Source organism: Asparagus officinalis, chromosome 3 (assembly GCF_001876935.1).
Source record: "Asparagus officinalis chromosome 3, Aspof.V1, whole genome shotgun sequence".
NCBI lineage: Eukaryota > Viridiplantae > Streptophyta > Magnoliopsida > Asparagales > Asparagaceae > Asparagus > Asparagus officinalis.
The window spans coordinates 10,530,550-10,543,711 of NC_033796.1; the positions used below are offsets into that span (position 1 = coordinate 10,530,550).

Consider the following 13,162-nt stretch of genomic DNA (forward strand, 5'->3'; position numbering starts at 1 on the left):
GCAGAATCTCTTCATTTTCCCCGGGCAGCGCGGTCAGCTCGGTCAGCCCTCCGCCATCTATAAAATCCTTCTCCTCCTTCAACTCCGTAGGAAAAGTTACGGTCAGCAAAGAGCTCTGCAGAGAAGAAGAAGAAGGAGGAGAGACCAGAGGAGACGAGGGAAGAAAAAAAAAATAAAAGAAGCTCGTTCCCCCCCTCCCCTCTCGCTCTCTTTCTCTCTCTACCTTCAGCTGACCGTACAATCCCCAACCTATCCCGAATCGATGGGGTTTGAAAATGGGGAAATTAGTATAGGGAAGGAGAAGGCTGGGATCGGATTAGGGTTTCGGAGTTTGATGAGGAGGAAGCAGGTGGATTCTGATCGAGCTAGGGCTGGGAGCGGTCACCATAAGCTCGCCAAAGAATTATCTATTCTTCAGCTAATTGCGATAGGTATTTCTTTAAAAATTGAAATTTTCCGATGATTTTGGTGTTATTTGTTCTTGTTTTATATCTTATCCTCAAAGAATCTATCGAAATGCTTGTTTTTATCTAAGAGTTTGATGGAAAACTAGATTAATCTATCGTACTTGCTGGATGAACAAATTGTTGTATGAATTGATTAATAGTGAGAATGAGCAATGTTGCGTCATTTTGTTGAAGTTTGAACAAATTGAATTGGTCTATTTGGATGCCACGCCATTCTTTTGGTGGAGTGAAGCCTTCAAATACTTCATCAAAGTCAAAAGTTCTTAGCTTTAGACCCTTCAGGTGTTGTTATCCTGAATGCTTTACACTAAAGATTTCTAATTTAATTAATTTATTTATTTTACATTTTTTGACTGATTTGTTTAAAATTCTTCCTATAAGACCTCTGGTACATTTTTACAGTGGTCTACTATTGATCTTAGCACTGACAGAAAAATCTTAGTTCTTATTTGATCTGAGTTTGCCATTAAGGCCACATTGTTAACCTCATAAAGGGGTTCTTGTTTCTTGTTAGTGTCTACCGTCTCAGCTCTCACATGTTAATTCGATTGTTTATCTCAGGTGTCGGCTCGACGATAGGAGCCGGAGTTTATGTTCTTGTTGGAACTGTTGCTAGAGAACATTCAGGACCAGCTCTGACCATTTCCTTTTTAATAGCTGGAATAGCTGCCGCGCTTTCAGCATTCTGTTATGCGGAGCTTGCCAGTCGTTGCCCTTCTGCAGGGAGCGCCTATCATTATTCATATATTTGTGTAGGGGAAGGGTAGGCATCTAAATCTTTACCATATTAACATTACTCTCCATTTACGTTACCATGATACAAATGATTGCCAATATCCAGTAAAACATTTAATTGTTTCAAAAAAGATTTTGGTCACTAGAAAGGCAATGCATAGATATGTCAATAAAGATACACATGTTTATGTGATGCAAGTAGTAATAAAGTACTTTTTTCCTTCAGTGTTGCTTGGTTGATTGGTTGGGCCCTTATTTTAGAGTACACAATTGGTGGATCGGCTGTTGCACGAGGGATAACCCCAAACTTGGTATGTTGAGTTCATTACAATTCCTGCACCCACACCTTGCGTTGTATGACATTATCTGATACAAGTAGTTGTCATGAATTTTAGGCAATTACTGATTAGAGTTGCATGAGCTTATACAGCAAGGCAAAATACCTTGTGTGCTATATTTGTCCTCACACAATGCTGAACAAAATCTTATCTTCCTTTTCTGAAAAAAAAATCATCCTTAGAAATCAATAGCCTGCCTCACCTTCTGTTAGATGTTAAATATTGCTGGATTCTTCCTGAAACCATGTGATATTTTGTTCATTTGACAACTATCTGTAATCATCTCCACGATATCAACTTTGTGTGTTAAAAATCTTTTCCCTGTTGTCTTAGGCATTGGCTTTTGGAGGACCAGACAGTTTGCCTTTTTTCCTAGCACGTACTCAAATTCCAGGGCTTGATATAGTAGTTGATCCATGTGCTGCAATTCTGGTGTTTATAGTTACAGGCCTGCTATGTGTGGGAATAAAGGAGGTATGGATGTTTCTTTCCTGCAAAACTTTCTCTATGTCATTACTTCTATATGCTAATTGTAACCATTATCTCTGCAGAGTACTTTTATCCAAGCTATTGTCACAGTTTTAAATGTCTGTGTCATGTTATTTGTCGTTATTGTTGGTGGATATATTGGTTTTAAGACTGGATGGGTGGGATATACTGTCTCAAGCGGGTAAGCATTCTCGAGTCTGAAGTCATCCTGCTCTTCAGTTTTTCTTGTGGACACTAATTAAGATGACACTAATTAAAATTCTTTGTTTCTTTCAGATACTTTCCTTATGGGATCAATGGAATGCTAGCCGGATCAGCTACGGTTTTCTTCGCATACATAGGTTTTGATTCGGTTGCTAGCGCAGCTGAGGAGGTAAGATGATGCATTAGCTACAAGCCTTTCATGAGTTTGTGTTGGAAAGTTACCGATTGATTGTTTAGAAAATTAGAAGCTAAATGGAACTTTGTCGCTAATTATTGTTTTGATATAAAAAGTGGTTCTTGATTTATATCTTTGTTATAATGTTCTTGTAGGTGAAAAATCCTCAGCGTGATTTGCCATGGGGTATAGCATCGTCTTTGTCCATATGCTGCTTCCTCTATATGATGGTTTCTGTTGTTGTGGTTGGCCTGGTACCATACTTCACTATGGATCCTGATACCCCAATTTCATCTGCATTTTCTAAACATGGCATGCAGTGGGCAATGTAAATCGACTGTTCTCATTTAATATTTTGTGAATTTTATACTGTTAAGTGTGTTGGTATTAACTTCTGATGTTTTCACTATAGGTACATTGTTACTGCAGGAGCTGTTCTTGCTCTCTGCTCAACTTTGATGGGCTCACTTCTGCCACAGGTACAAAAATATATCTAATGACCAGCGAGGTTCAATTTAATTGGCCCTTTATTGTGACTTCATTTCAAGCAGGCTTCTCAAAATTGTTGGCTTGGATATAAGAATGCAATCTGAAAATGCAATTATCTTTGTTATGCTTTTCTCAGCCTAGAATATTAATGGCGATGTCTAGAGACGGATTACTGCCCCCTTTTTTCTCAGATGTCAACAAACACACTCAGGTCCCTGTTAAAAGTACGATTTTGACTGGAATCTGTGCAGCAGCCCTGGCTTTCTTCATGGATGTTTCACAGTTGGCTGGAATGGTAAGAGTTTGCTATAGTGTTTATTTAATTTTTTTTCCTTAAATAATTCCTGAAGAAAAATCTTTTGACATTGGAGAACTATTAAATGGAAAAATATGAATGAATAAAGTTCTATGTCCGTTTATGATATGAAGGTGGGTAAAAACTGGTCAGGATGATAATTGAGTGTGTATAATATTTGTGCAGGTCAGTGTGGGTACACTTCTCGCATTCACCATTGTTGCAATTTCAATCTTGATCCTTAGATACGTTCCTCCAGATGAGGTGCCTCTGCCATCATCACTTAAAGAGTCAATTGATTCGGTAACATTTCGTTACGGTATTCAAGAAAAAGATGAGGGAAATTCTAAAAATCTTAGTGGAAAGAGTATTGAAAATGGTCCAGAGGAATCATTTGAGTATCCTCTTATTGTGAAGGAAGATGGATCTGGTACTGACTAGGAAGTTACTTAGTCTTCACAACTGTTTTCATTTATAGCTGCAAATACCCTTTGCAGTCGAATCTGCTTGAAGTTTGTTATGCTATCTTTTGCAAGGAAGACTGATATTTTGAATCCTGCAGATAAACTGAACGAACAGAAACGGCGAAAGCTTGCAGCATGGAGCATAGCATTTGTGTGCATTGGAGTTTTCATCCTCACTTCTTCAGCATCAGTTACATTCTTGTCTGTGTAAGTTAGTTGCTATAGCCGTCTGTGCATTGGAGTTTTCATTCTCACTTCTTCAGCATCTGTTACATTCTTGTCTATGTAAGTTTGCTATAGCCTTCTGTCAATGATCATGCTCCAACAATTCCTACAGCGCAATAATTGATCTTTCATGTTTGATATATGGTTTAGTTGCCAGTTGAAAAGATAAGTCTTTCTTTTCCTCTCTCTTCAGACAATTTTAGATATTCAATGAACTTATGATATATTTCATGGAGTAGTCAATAATCAATTCTATGATTGTTACAAGACCAGATCTGGAATAGCTGAACAAAATAAAGGAGAAAAAGATAGCAAGAAAAATTTACATAGTTTGCCTATGTTCAGTCAAGGCAAGAGACCTAGCGCATGTCTGAAGAGACCTTATTAGATGAATTACAAGAGGCAACTCCCACTTGATAGGGGATATTCTCATGTCTGAAGGTCTATAAATGGCGTTTTCTAATTTCTATCCCCCAAACTCTAACCAACCTTTGTATGAATGCTCGATGTACCCAATATGACACCTAGCGCACCTTCCGCTGCACAAGAATCCATTATTGTGGGAATGAAGATAAATGCAATTATTGTGTAGAAAAATGACAAATTGCCTTACACTGTTATTACTTGATTATTTCTTGTTCCCAAAATTGAGGGTACATTTCTGTTCATTCTGTTTTCTGAACCATATGTAATTATTCAACACTCTGAGTGATTCCCATTCACGGTAATTATAGATAAGCTGTCTCCGTCTTTTCCAGAACTGTGGGGAATTATTAGGCAAGGTTCACATGCTAAAATGTATAACCACTTCTTAATCTTTCCTTCTCTCCAATAAAACCGGTGTTCATGAGTCTATAATTTCCCATCCATAAGTGATGCTCAATGTATATTGATTCTGGTTCTTATTCTTGTTTCAGCTTGGTACAATATTCGTCATGCGCTTTTGGTGGCTTTCTCCTTTTGGGAAGTCTGACTGCACTTACCTGGATCGAGCAAGATGATGGTCGGCACAGTTTTGGACATGCTGGAGGTACTCGTTAATTCCATTGAAAATCTTTGACCTTATTAGTTGAGCTTGCAAAGTTAATGATTGCTGCATGAGTTGAACAAGTAACAATGTGAGTTATGGCTCTTCTCCAGGATTCATTTGCCCTTTTGTTCCACTTCTGCCAATCTGTTGCATCCTCATAAATGTGTATTTGCTGATAAATCTTGGGTGAGTAGTTAAATTCCTTTTCTTTCTTATGCTATATATTTCAGTTTGCAGTTGTGTTAGAATGTGCCTTACTTGAATGCAAAGAGACTTTGCGTTTATTTTAACTGAAATTATTGTGAGATTTCTTAGGGCTACATAAACAATACGCAGTCAGAAATATGAGTAAAACAGTGCTGCAGTCATGAATTCGAAATTGAACTCCATAAGAGAATTGAGGTCAATGACCTTATTTGTCTTCTCCAAATCATCTGCATTCATAGTAACTCAATGCAAATCATTATTTTTCCTACAAAATCCAGAAATTACAAGATTTATGTGAATTTATGCGTAGGGGTCTAAACTAAAAGAAGCATCTTAACCGATAATTCTGTAAAAACGGCTGCACACACTGTCCTTCGAGATTAGATTCGATATAGTTAATCTAATAACATCTAATGCGTTAAATTCCCTATTTGCCAGAACTGGAACTTGGATACGTGTTTCAATGTGGCTACTGGCCGGAGTTTTTGTGTATTTGGTCTATGGTCGGAGCCACAGCTCATTAACCGATGTAGTATATGTTCCAGTGGCCCATGCCGATGAGATATATAGAACTTCTGCAGAATATGTGGCTTAGCGCTGCAACGGTATTTATGTACAATTCCTTGTTGTATCCTTGTCGTTGCCTCTATATTATGGTTGCCAGGGGCAAATTGACCAGTCTATGATTGAATACAGAGAATATATGCACAACAGTGCATGCTTCTCGTCGTCAAGGTGAATGTAAATAGTTTGAAGAAATGTCAGCAAATGCTGAGATTGTTGTTGTCTGCTGGAAATATTTTATGGATTCAATTATTATTATTGGCTTCAGTGAAATGAGATGTGCTCCAATTTTAAGTGGGCCTGTTCATTTTGTATAAATTTTTAGTACATCTTGCTTATTTGCTCCTGTAACCTGTTCGTTCTGTAGCATCTCTAAGTTTAAATGTTTACGTTTGTTGACTCATATTTTGTTTTGGAAACTACAATGCTTTAAAAAAAAAAAGTACACGCGAGCCACAGTAGGCTATTGAGTTAGACACCTTTCATCTTGTTAGTTTTTGCACTGGCGCTAAACAGAAGGAAAATAGAAACTATAAGGGCTTAACAGACTAAAATAACGTATCGAGAGCCTAATAGAAATGCAAGGTAAACCTCTATCTTGAGTTCAAGCTTCAAGTCTAACAAACTGAAGCTCACACGCGAGGTAAACTCAAGGGCACAGTATTGATGTATCTAGTAGCAAATTAGATCGCTACAATAACACAAATGACGAGCCAGTAGAATGTTTTAGTTACTTGGAATTTAAAAAAAGGGGATTTAGATCCTCTCCAATCAGGTAGTAATTGAAGATCCTTCAATTTCTCTAATTAGTACCATATATTTCAAATTCAATAGGCAAGATTATGCCACGTAGGATTCCAGTAATGAGGTAGTAATTTTTCAGAGAATGATAGTTTTCAAAAAAAATAGTGGTTTTCAAGAGCATAGTAGATCTATCTCGTGGCTTAATTTCATCCATTGAATTCGAAGTATACGAGAATGATTGGAGGAATTGAAGACTCATCGAATACCTCCTAATTGGAGAGGATCCGGATCCTAAAAAAGAACTCCTTCCAGCAATGAGCAAATACATCAAGATACGCGTTTTAAGTTGGGCCGATAAGAAACTGAAAAACAGATAAACTGGAAAATAGCTCGAGTCCAATCCAATCCAAATGGGTCAGTTACAATAAAGAAGGTCACTGCATTTGCATATACACTCAGTAGCCAGAATCATAACTATAAAATTCTCTATTCCGCGACCCAAAATTAATATAACGTGTAACATTCTGATACAAAATGTCGGAGGACAAATTTTTACTAATTTTCGATGAGTTGGATTCGGAAGAAAAATCGAACATATCCCTATAACCAATCAAGAGAAGCCAAAACATATGAAGGAAAAAATCGATCAAAATAATCGGAAAATGAAGCGGGGCAAACTTACCCATTATTTCGCCATCGCCCGCGAAAAAGGAGAAACGGGAGAAAGTTTGGAGAAGGACAGCCGATTTGGGTTACGATATACTTTGGGGCTTCAAGTGTCTCCAAAGCCAAAGCCCAGGCCTGGCCTGCTACTCATAGCCACCATAGGACATTAGAAATGTTAGGGGCACACCCCAAGTCACACTTCCCCCTCTCATTCGTTACAGTACTCCGGGCCCCACATGAGTTTTTAAAATTTAAAAACTCATGTGATAGCGCGAATGAGAGGTAATGTGTGGTTTGGAGTGTGCCCCTAACACCACTCATAAAATATAACATTTTCTCGTAAATTAACCCAAAAATTAAAATAGGATCATCGCATTTTTTTCGTTGTTTTGGAAACGGACTAAATATTTGGCACTAAAATTTCACTGGAATAACCAGTGCTATATAGATTGATGAGCTTGCATACAAAATACTAAAAGAACAAGTTTTTTTTTTGGAGATACTTAAACATCAAGTAATTCTAAGTAATTAATATCAACTATATATTTTGGAATGATTTTTTTTGGCAGATAGTAGGACAAATGAACTGGTAACTTTTTTTTGTTAAATAAAAAATGACCGTATGAATCTTCTCCACTTCGCTTCCTCGGTCTATAAAGTCACGCGAGGATAAATAAAGATATCACATTACTTCATAGAACATTCATAATTCAAGCCTTAGCAGCATATGCAAATAATAAACTATGCAAGTCACTAGTAATTTTTACCCGCTACAAGATCTCTAATAGACATGCAAATCTCACAGAAGCATCGGAGCGCCAAAGAAACCTAGAGGGTGCTGACAAGGATAACATAAGTTAAAACGACCACAAAGCCAGAAAAGATATAGTTTCATTCATTAGATTACAATTTTCTCATGGCTATGTCACTCAAAAAATAAATCCGTGCATTGCTCGATGCAAACACAAGTCAGATAGATCTCTCTTATACCATGATAACCTGCAGGAAGAAGAAAGAATTTTATCAATAGACGAAATACCAAATATATCTTTTTGGAGGAAAGAGAAAGTACCTGAGAAATGCCTTGCAAGTTTCAGAGGGCTGAACTGGTTACCCAAATGTTGCAATGAGGAAGCCCTTGTAGATACTCATGAATTTCGCTACGAAGGCTGTCACAAGCATAATTAGGATAAACAAGCATTTCGAAATTTGAGAAGAGACTTAAATAAGTTGAATGCATATATTATTTATTATAGGGTTAATTTCTAAAAGGTTTGTAAGTTTGTAATCATCATCATGTTTGACAAGAAAAACTATTTCAAATATGCAGTTACCATCAGAACTCTGTTTAACATCAGTACGATCTTTTCTACTTCATTAGAATTAAGATATTGCTCGGGACTTTTTCCTTCATTAAACAACTCCAGAGATTTTCTTAAAGAAGTTTTGCTTTCATTTCAAATTCTGTAGCCTGCCGGATGAACTCAAAGATAAGAACCTAATGTTGGCATGTGAGGGAGAAGCTGTGCATTAGAGTTGACGAAGCCTAAAACTGGCTGAAGATGGGTTTTACTTCTCAAGGGACCTTCTCCAATTCATTTAAATTTAAAAAGTTAAATGTCATAAAACAACAAAGCCACCAAAAAAAAAACTAGCTTTGAACCGGAATGCCATCCATGATCTAAGATGTTCCATTTCATTATCTTACGTTCCCCTCACAATCATCACTACAACCCGGTAAGATAGTAAAACAGATATCCGTGTAATTCTAAGTGCAGAAATCTTGTAAAAGCTAATGATGCACAAATTATTTTGTGAAATTGAGTCCTATCAAACATCCATCACAGGCAAACTGGACATGATAGTTCTTGATTCTTATTGTTGCTATTGTGTATGCTATTTTAAAATTTGATGCACGTCTTGATGTCTGCTTTTAGATCGCAAGTATTTCATTAGATATGTTATAACAGGCGTTAAAAGTAACAATGAAGTACCTTCTATGTGAAATATGGCCTTTTGCCCAAGACACATCCTGTGTTCCTGCAACAAGCATAAAACGAGCTCAAAAAAAGATAACACGGGGGGGAAAAAGCAAGATTTACAAGAGAGTAAAGTTACAAGAGTGAACAAACAGTCCCCCACCCCCACCCCACCAAACAAAAAACAAAAAAAAAATCCCTCCTTTTTCAGGGTGCTGATGTTAAAGATTAGAAGCATAATCATGCCAAATATAAAGCTGAATAGTTGTTTCAGCTTGCTTCAGTCAAGGCACATAAATCCTTGAAAAATAAATATCTTCAATGTACTCGTTATTTACAGCTTCATTTGATATATTTAATTCTTCCAATGTGAGAGCACGGCTACAGGCTACCCAATGTGCTTCCCTCGAATTCTTCTCAACATGTCTATTCAAAATTTTCTATAGCTAGTCCAAATAGAAAAGACAACATTATTTATAGTTCAATACACAAACAAGGACAATAGGAAAACAGAAAAAGGAACTTGAATGAAAAGCATTAATATTTAACAAGAGATGATCTATCTAATATGAAGATGATAAGCAAAGGGCGACACCAAAAGTTTAGATGTGTCATATGACTAATTAGCCTAGTGAAATTGATGCTAATATGGTTATGGCGTAAGAAACGGTGCTAGAGAGGTTCACCTGCAAAATTTTCTTTTTCCATCAAATAACTTTTACTTAAACCTTTTTGTTTAATAATAATCAGCTTAACACTGAAGTGAAGAAGCAAGGTGTAACTAAATTATCCTAAATAAATGGAACAAGAGCTACAATTGCAAGGAGAAAACCAGCTGTTAGACATAGTAAGTGATCCACCATACTTACATAGTATGCAGCCCAATGACAAATTTCATGCTTCAATTCAGAGTCTAATTTTTTCAATAACTCTGACAGCAATTTCTGCAAAAGCTGAACAATGTGAGAATCACTTCAAGAGTTTAATTCTAGAAATGGACTGCCTAGAACCTTATCCTTTCACCTTTAGAATGATTTGAGGAGGGATGCAATTGACAAGCAGCTCATATAATTTTCCACGAACTAAAAACAACCTGAGAACATATAATGAACAAGGAGTTATAAAGTGGACAATTGAAAATTTAAAATAAAAATATAGCAACAGATGCCATCAAAATGCAACTAGGATAAATAAGATAAAACTTTTTAAGAAAGATAAAATAAAATAAATGAAACCAGCAAACATAAACTAGGAGGGAACTTCAAGTTAGTTTTGTACTAAGGCCAGACTAAATGACTACGAAACCCACATACACTAGCTTGCATTACATGATAGTCAGACAGCAAGAATCACTTGTCCTTTATCATGATCAAATGTTTTGACCAAAATTTTCCATGATGTAAATTGTGAATCTAAGCATAATATCATTTTCATCCGCCTATTTACTGCCTACTTGATGCACAGAGAAAATCTCTCTCTGTACGGACAAATCATTACCAGTCTCTGTCTGCCTGCCTGCATGCATGCATGTGGCATGTATGCATGAAGGATGCATGTAGCAGAATATCATATATGCATGTTGAACATATGAAAATATCAAATGAATTTTCTTCGATGTGCCAAATTGCATATTTTCATCATCTTTCTACCAAGTATAAAGGAAGAATCTGCATATTTACCAAAAGGCTTATCAGGGTCCTAAAGAAGACTGTTTGCCTTGATTCAGATGCTAAAAGATTCTAATCCATCTACACAAACTTTAGGATGTGCAAGAATTTAGATTGTTTTCAGGCATCCGTGCAAGACCTGGCGTACAAATAGTTTCAGGTCGCACCAGATTTTCAAAGAGAATTACCTGAACCATACATGGCCTTAACCAACTAAAATATGGATCATTTAAACATGGTCAAGCCCTGACCTATTATGAACTCACAACAAATTATTAAAGCAGGAGAAGTAATTCCTAACTTATCTCTTCTCCACTCTACTCCAATAGAAATAATTCATCACTTCAGGGACTTTCAAAAGGCAATATATTTGGTTACTAACTATTCAATTGCCAGCCAAAAATAAAAAGAAAAAAATCCCAATTATCCTTACTACCTTCAAATTAGTCAAAAGAACCTTGATTAATTCCCATGCGGTTCTGATGTTGTCAGCATTTCCTTCAGTTTTCCCCTCAATTAGGTTTCGTAGAGATTTCGTTAGAAGTATGCTCGAGATAATATTTCTCTTATGTTTCAAAGAAAATTCCAGAGTCGTAATTTCAAGGTTTCTTTGATGTTCTTGGCATCGAGATGAAATAACTTATAGCTATTATCCATTTGACTTTTTTACTTTGTGATCTTTGGTTACATCTTGATAAACATTGTGTAACATATGTAGGAAACTGAATGGGAATATAGAATTATTCAAGGATTATGCCCACTACCTAGCTTTGCTTTTTCTTATAATTCTTAGCATCAGAAGTTTGAAGTATGCTTATTTATTGGTGATCCTGAAACTATACGCTGTGATCCTTATCCATGCTGTATAAAGAATATATTCTGACAGACACAAAGTTTCAAGAAAGAAACTGATAGTAAAAATAAGAACAAGTGCCAACCTTTTTGGACTCTGCTCATTAATTATATCAGATGCTATTTCTGAAACATACTGTTCCCAGTCCAAGGGCGGGATTCCCTGATCAACAGTGAATGGATATCTGAAAACAAATTAGAATCCTTAATAATAAAGCATAGATTCAAATGCATTAAGTCACAAGAGTCTTATTGAATCATATGTTGTGCATATGAGGCGTGTTTTGTGTTTAAGGAGGGGAGGGTGGTGGTGGTTCCATGTCCACCTCACATGGGTCTGTGCACAAGATAGCACATCTGTACTGTGTAATGCCCGTGTATACTTTGTGTAACTCTTATGTATTGAGGTACTAGAATATCTATGTGCTTGTGTAGTTGTTCAGATGCATATGCGCACATCCATGCACACTTGTCTTTGTAGTGAGGATTTGCGCTGTGTGCGCATGTAACTAGATAATTGAAAGTTATGACATAATGGGCTTACTGCTGCACTTTACAGGTCTCAAAAGCTAATACTGCTCTTCTCAAACTACGGTTTGAATGATTTGCAATACGAGCTGCAAATCCAGCAGGCAGCTGTAGACCTTCTTTCTTGCCAATAAACTCCAAAACTTTAACAATCTGATGCAATACAAAGATTTCAAATTTTAGTTTAAGATCATATATAATAGAAGCAATTGAAGAAGTTATATAAAAGACAGTTTCATTTGAAAAGAGATCCTAGCATAGGAGGATTGAACCACCTTGTAAAAAGTGAAAATCTGGGACTGGCCACTGGTATACAATTCTTTTTTTTAAATTAAGGACGGAATACTCCAATTATCATAAGCATTTACAAAGTTTTGATCTAAATTCTTGTTACGATATAAAGCAGCTTAATGAAAAGGACCATGTGTGGCATTTACATTTTACAGTCTATCCAATATATCCTCTTGACTGTAAAAATGATTTAAGTTAAAACATCAGTGGATAAATTGAAAAACCAACAGTAAACTCACGCGACCTGCACCTGCTAGAAGATAGTGAAATGTTAACACTTTATTTACAATCCCACAAGAAAATTAACAAAAGAAGATATAAACGATCAGTATTTAAAAGACTTCCAACTTGGAGTCAAGTTGCACTCACAATAAGTTAAGCAAATTGATACCACCTGAACTTGTACGAGAAATATGAGGTAAATTAAAAAGATTGCAAGGATATCATTTAATGTAGAAGATGCATCTAAAAAGAAAACTGATGATCAAATGTTACAAGCTAAATAAGCTAACAAAGATTTGGACAAAACAGTGCTTAACAAATACAAGATCTTTTTAAAAAAGGTATGAAAAAGGTCAATTTCAAGCACAAGATTACGCATGTCAGGAAAATAAAGAAGGAAGAGAATCACTCTCCTGTATACTCACAATCTAGTGGACCAGGAAATTTAACAGTAGAGAAATTGAATAACGGTAATCCAAGAAAACAACATGAAAAGGAAAAATGAAATGTTAATGAAATAGTTGCAACACC

The 13,162-nt window shown here is 36.2% G+C and overlaps 2 protein-coding genes across 2 annotated transcripts in view; one reads left to right on the forward strand and one right to left on the reverse strand.

Annotated features, from left to right (window-relative positions):
* LOC109832945 (cationic amino acid transporter 3, mitochondrial-like) lies at positions 107–5,996 on the forward strand. Its single transcript, XM_020400445.1, has 14 exons — positions 107–431; positions 1,029–1,230; positions 1,429–1,513; positions 1,874–2,014; positions 2,092–2,210; positions 2,306–2,402; positions 2,564–2,736; positions 2,821–2,887; positions 3,034–3,192; positions 3,379–3,622; positions 3,755–3,863; positions 4,799–4,911; positions 5,022–5,097; positions 5,557–5,996. Exons 1-14 carry the CDS (start codon positions 263–265, stop codon positions 5,711–5,713), a joined length of 1,911 nt encoding a protein of 636 aa, XP_020256034.1. The 5' UTR covers positions 107–262; the 3' UTR covers positions 5,714–5,996.
* LOC109832946 (replication factor C subunit 3) overlaps positions 7,763–13,162 on the reverse strand; it is a 14,970-nt gene continuing 9,570 nt past the window's right edge. The window contains exons 6-12 of the mRNA XM_020400446.1: positions 12,135–12,271; positions 11,677–11,775; positions 10,095–10,164; positions 9,941–10,015; positions 9,087–9,132; positions 8,165–8,261; positions 7,763–8,091 (exon numbers count right to left, since the gene is read on the reverse strand). Coding sequence (XP_020256035.1) covers positions 8,203–8,261; positions 9,087–9,132; positions 9,941–10,015; positions 10,095–10,164; positions 11,677–11,775; positions 12,135–12,271 — 486 coding nt within the window. The 3' untranslated portion in view covers positions 7,763–8,091; positions 8,165–8,202. The remainder of the gene's footprint in view (positions 8,092–8,164; positions 8,262–9,086; positions 9,133–9,940; positions 10,016–10,094; positions 10,165–11,676; positions 11,776–12,134; positions 12,272–13,162) is intronic.

Coding starts and splice junctions, on each gene's coding strand:
- LOC109832945 (XM_020400445.1), top strand. CDS start 263: ATGGGGTTTGAAAATGGGGAAATTAGTATAGGGAAGGAGAAGGCTGGG. Junction 3,623..3,754: donor TGTGAAGGAAGATGGATCTG/GTACTGACTAGG, acceptor TGAATCCTGCAG/ATAAACTGAACGAACAGAAA. Junction 5,098..5,556: donor TATTTGCTGATAAATCTTGG/GTGAGTAGTTAA, acceptor CCTATTTGCCAG/AACTGGAACTTGGATACGTG.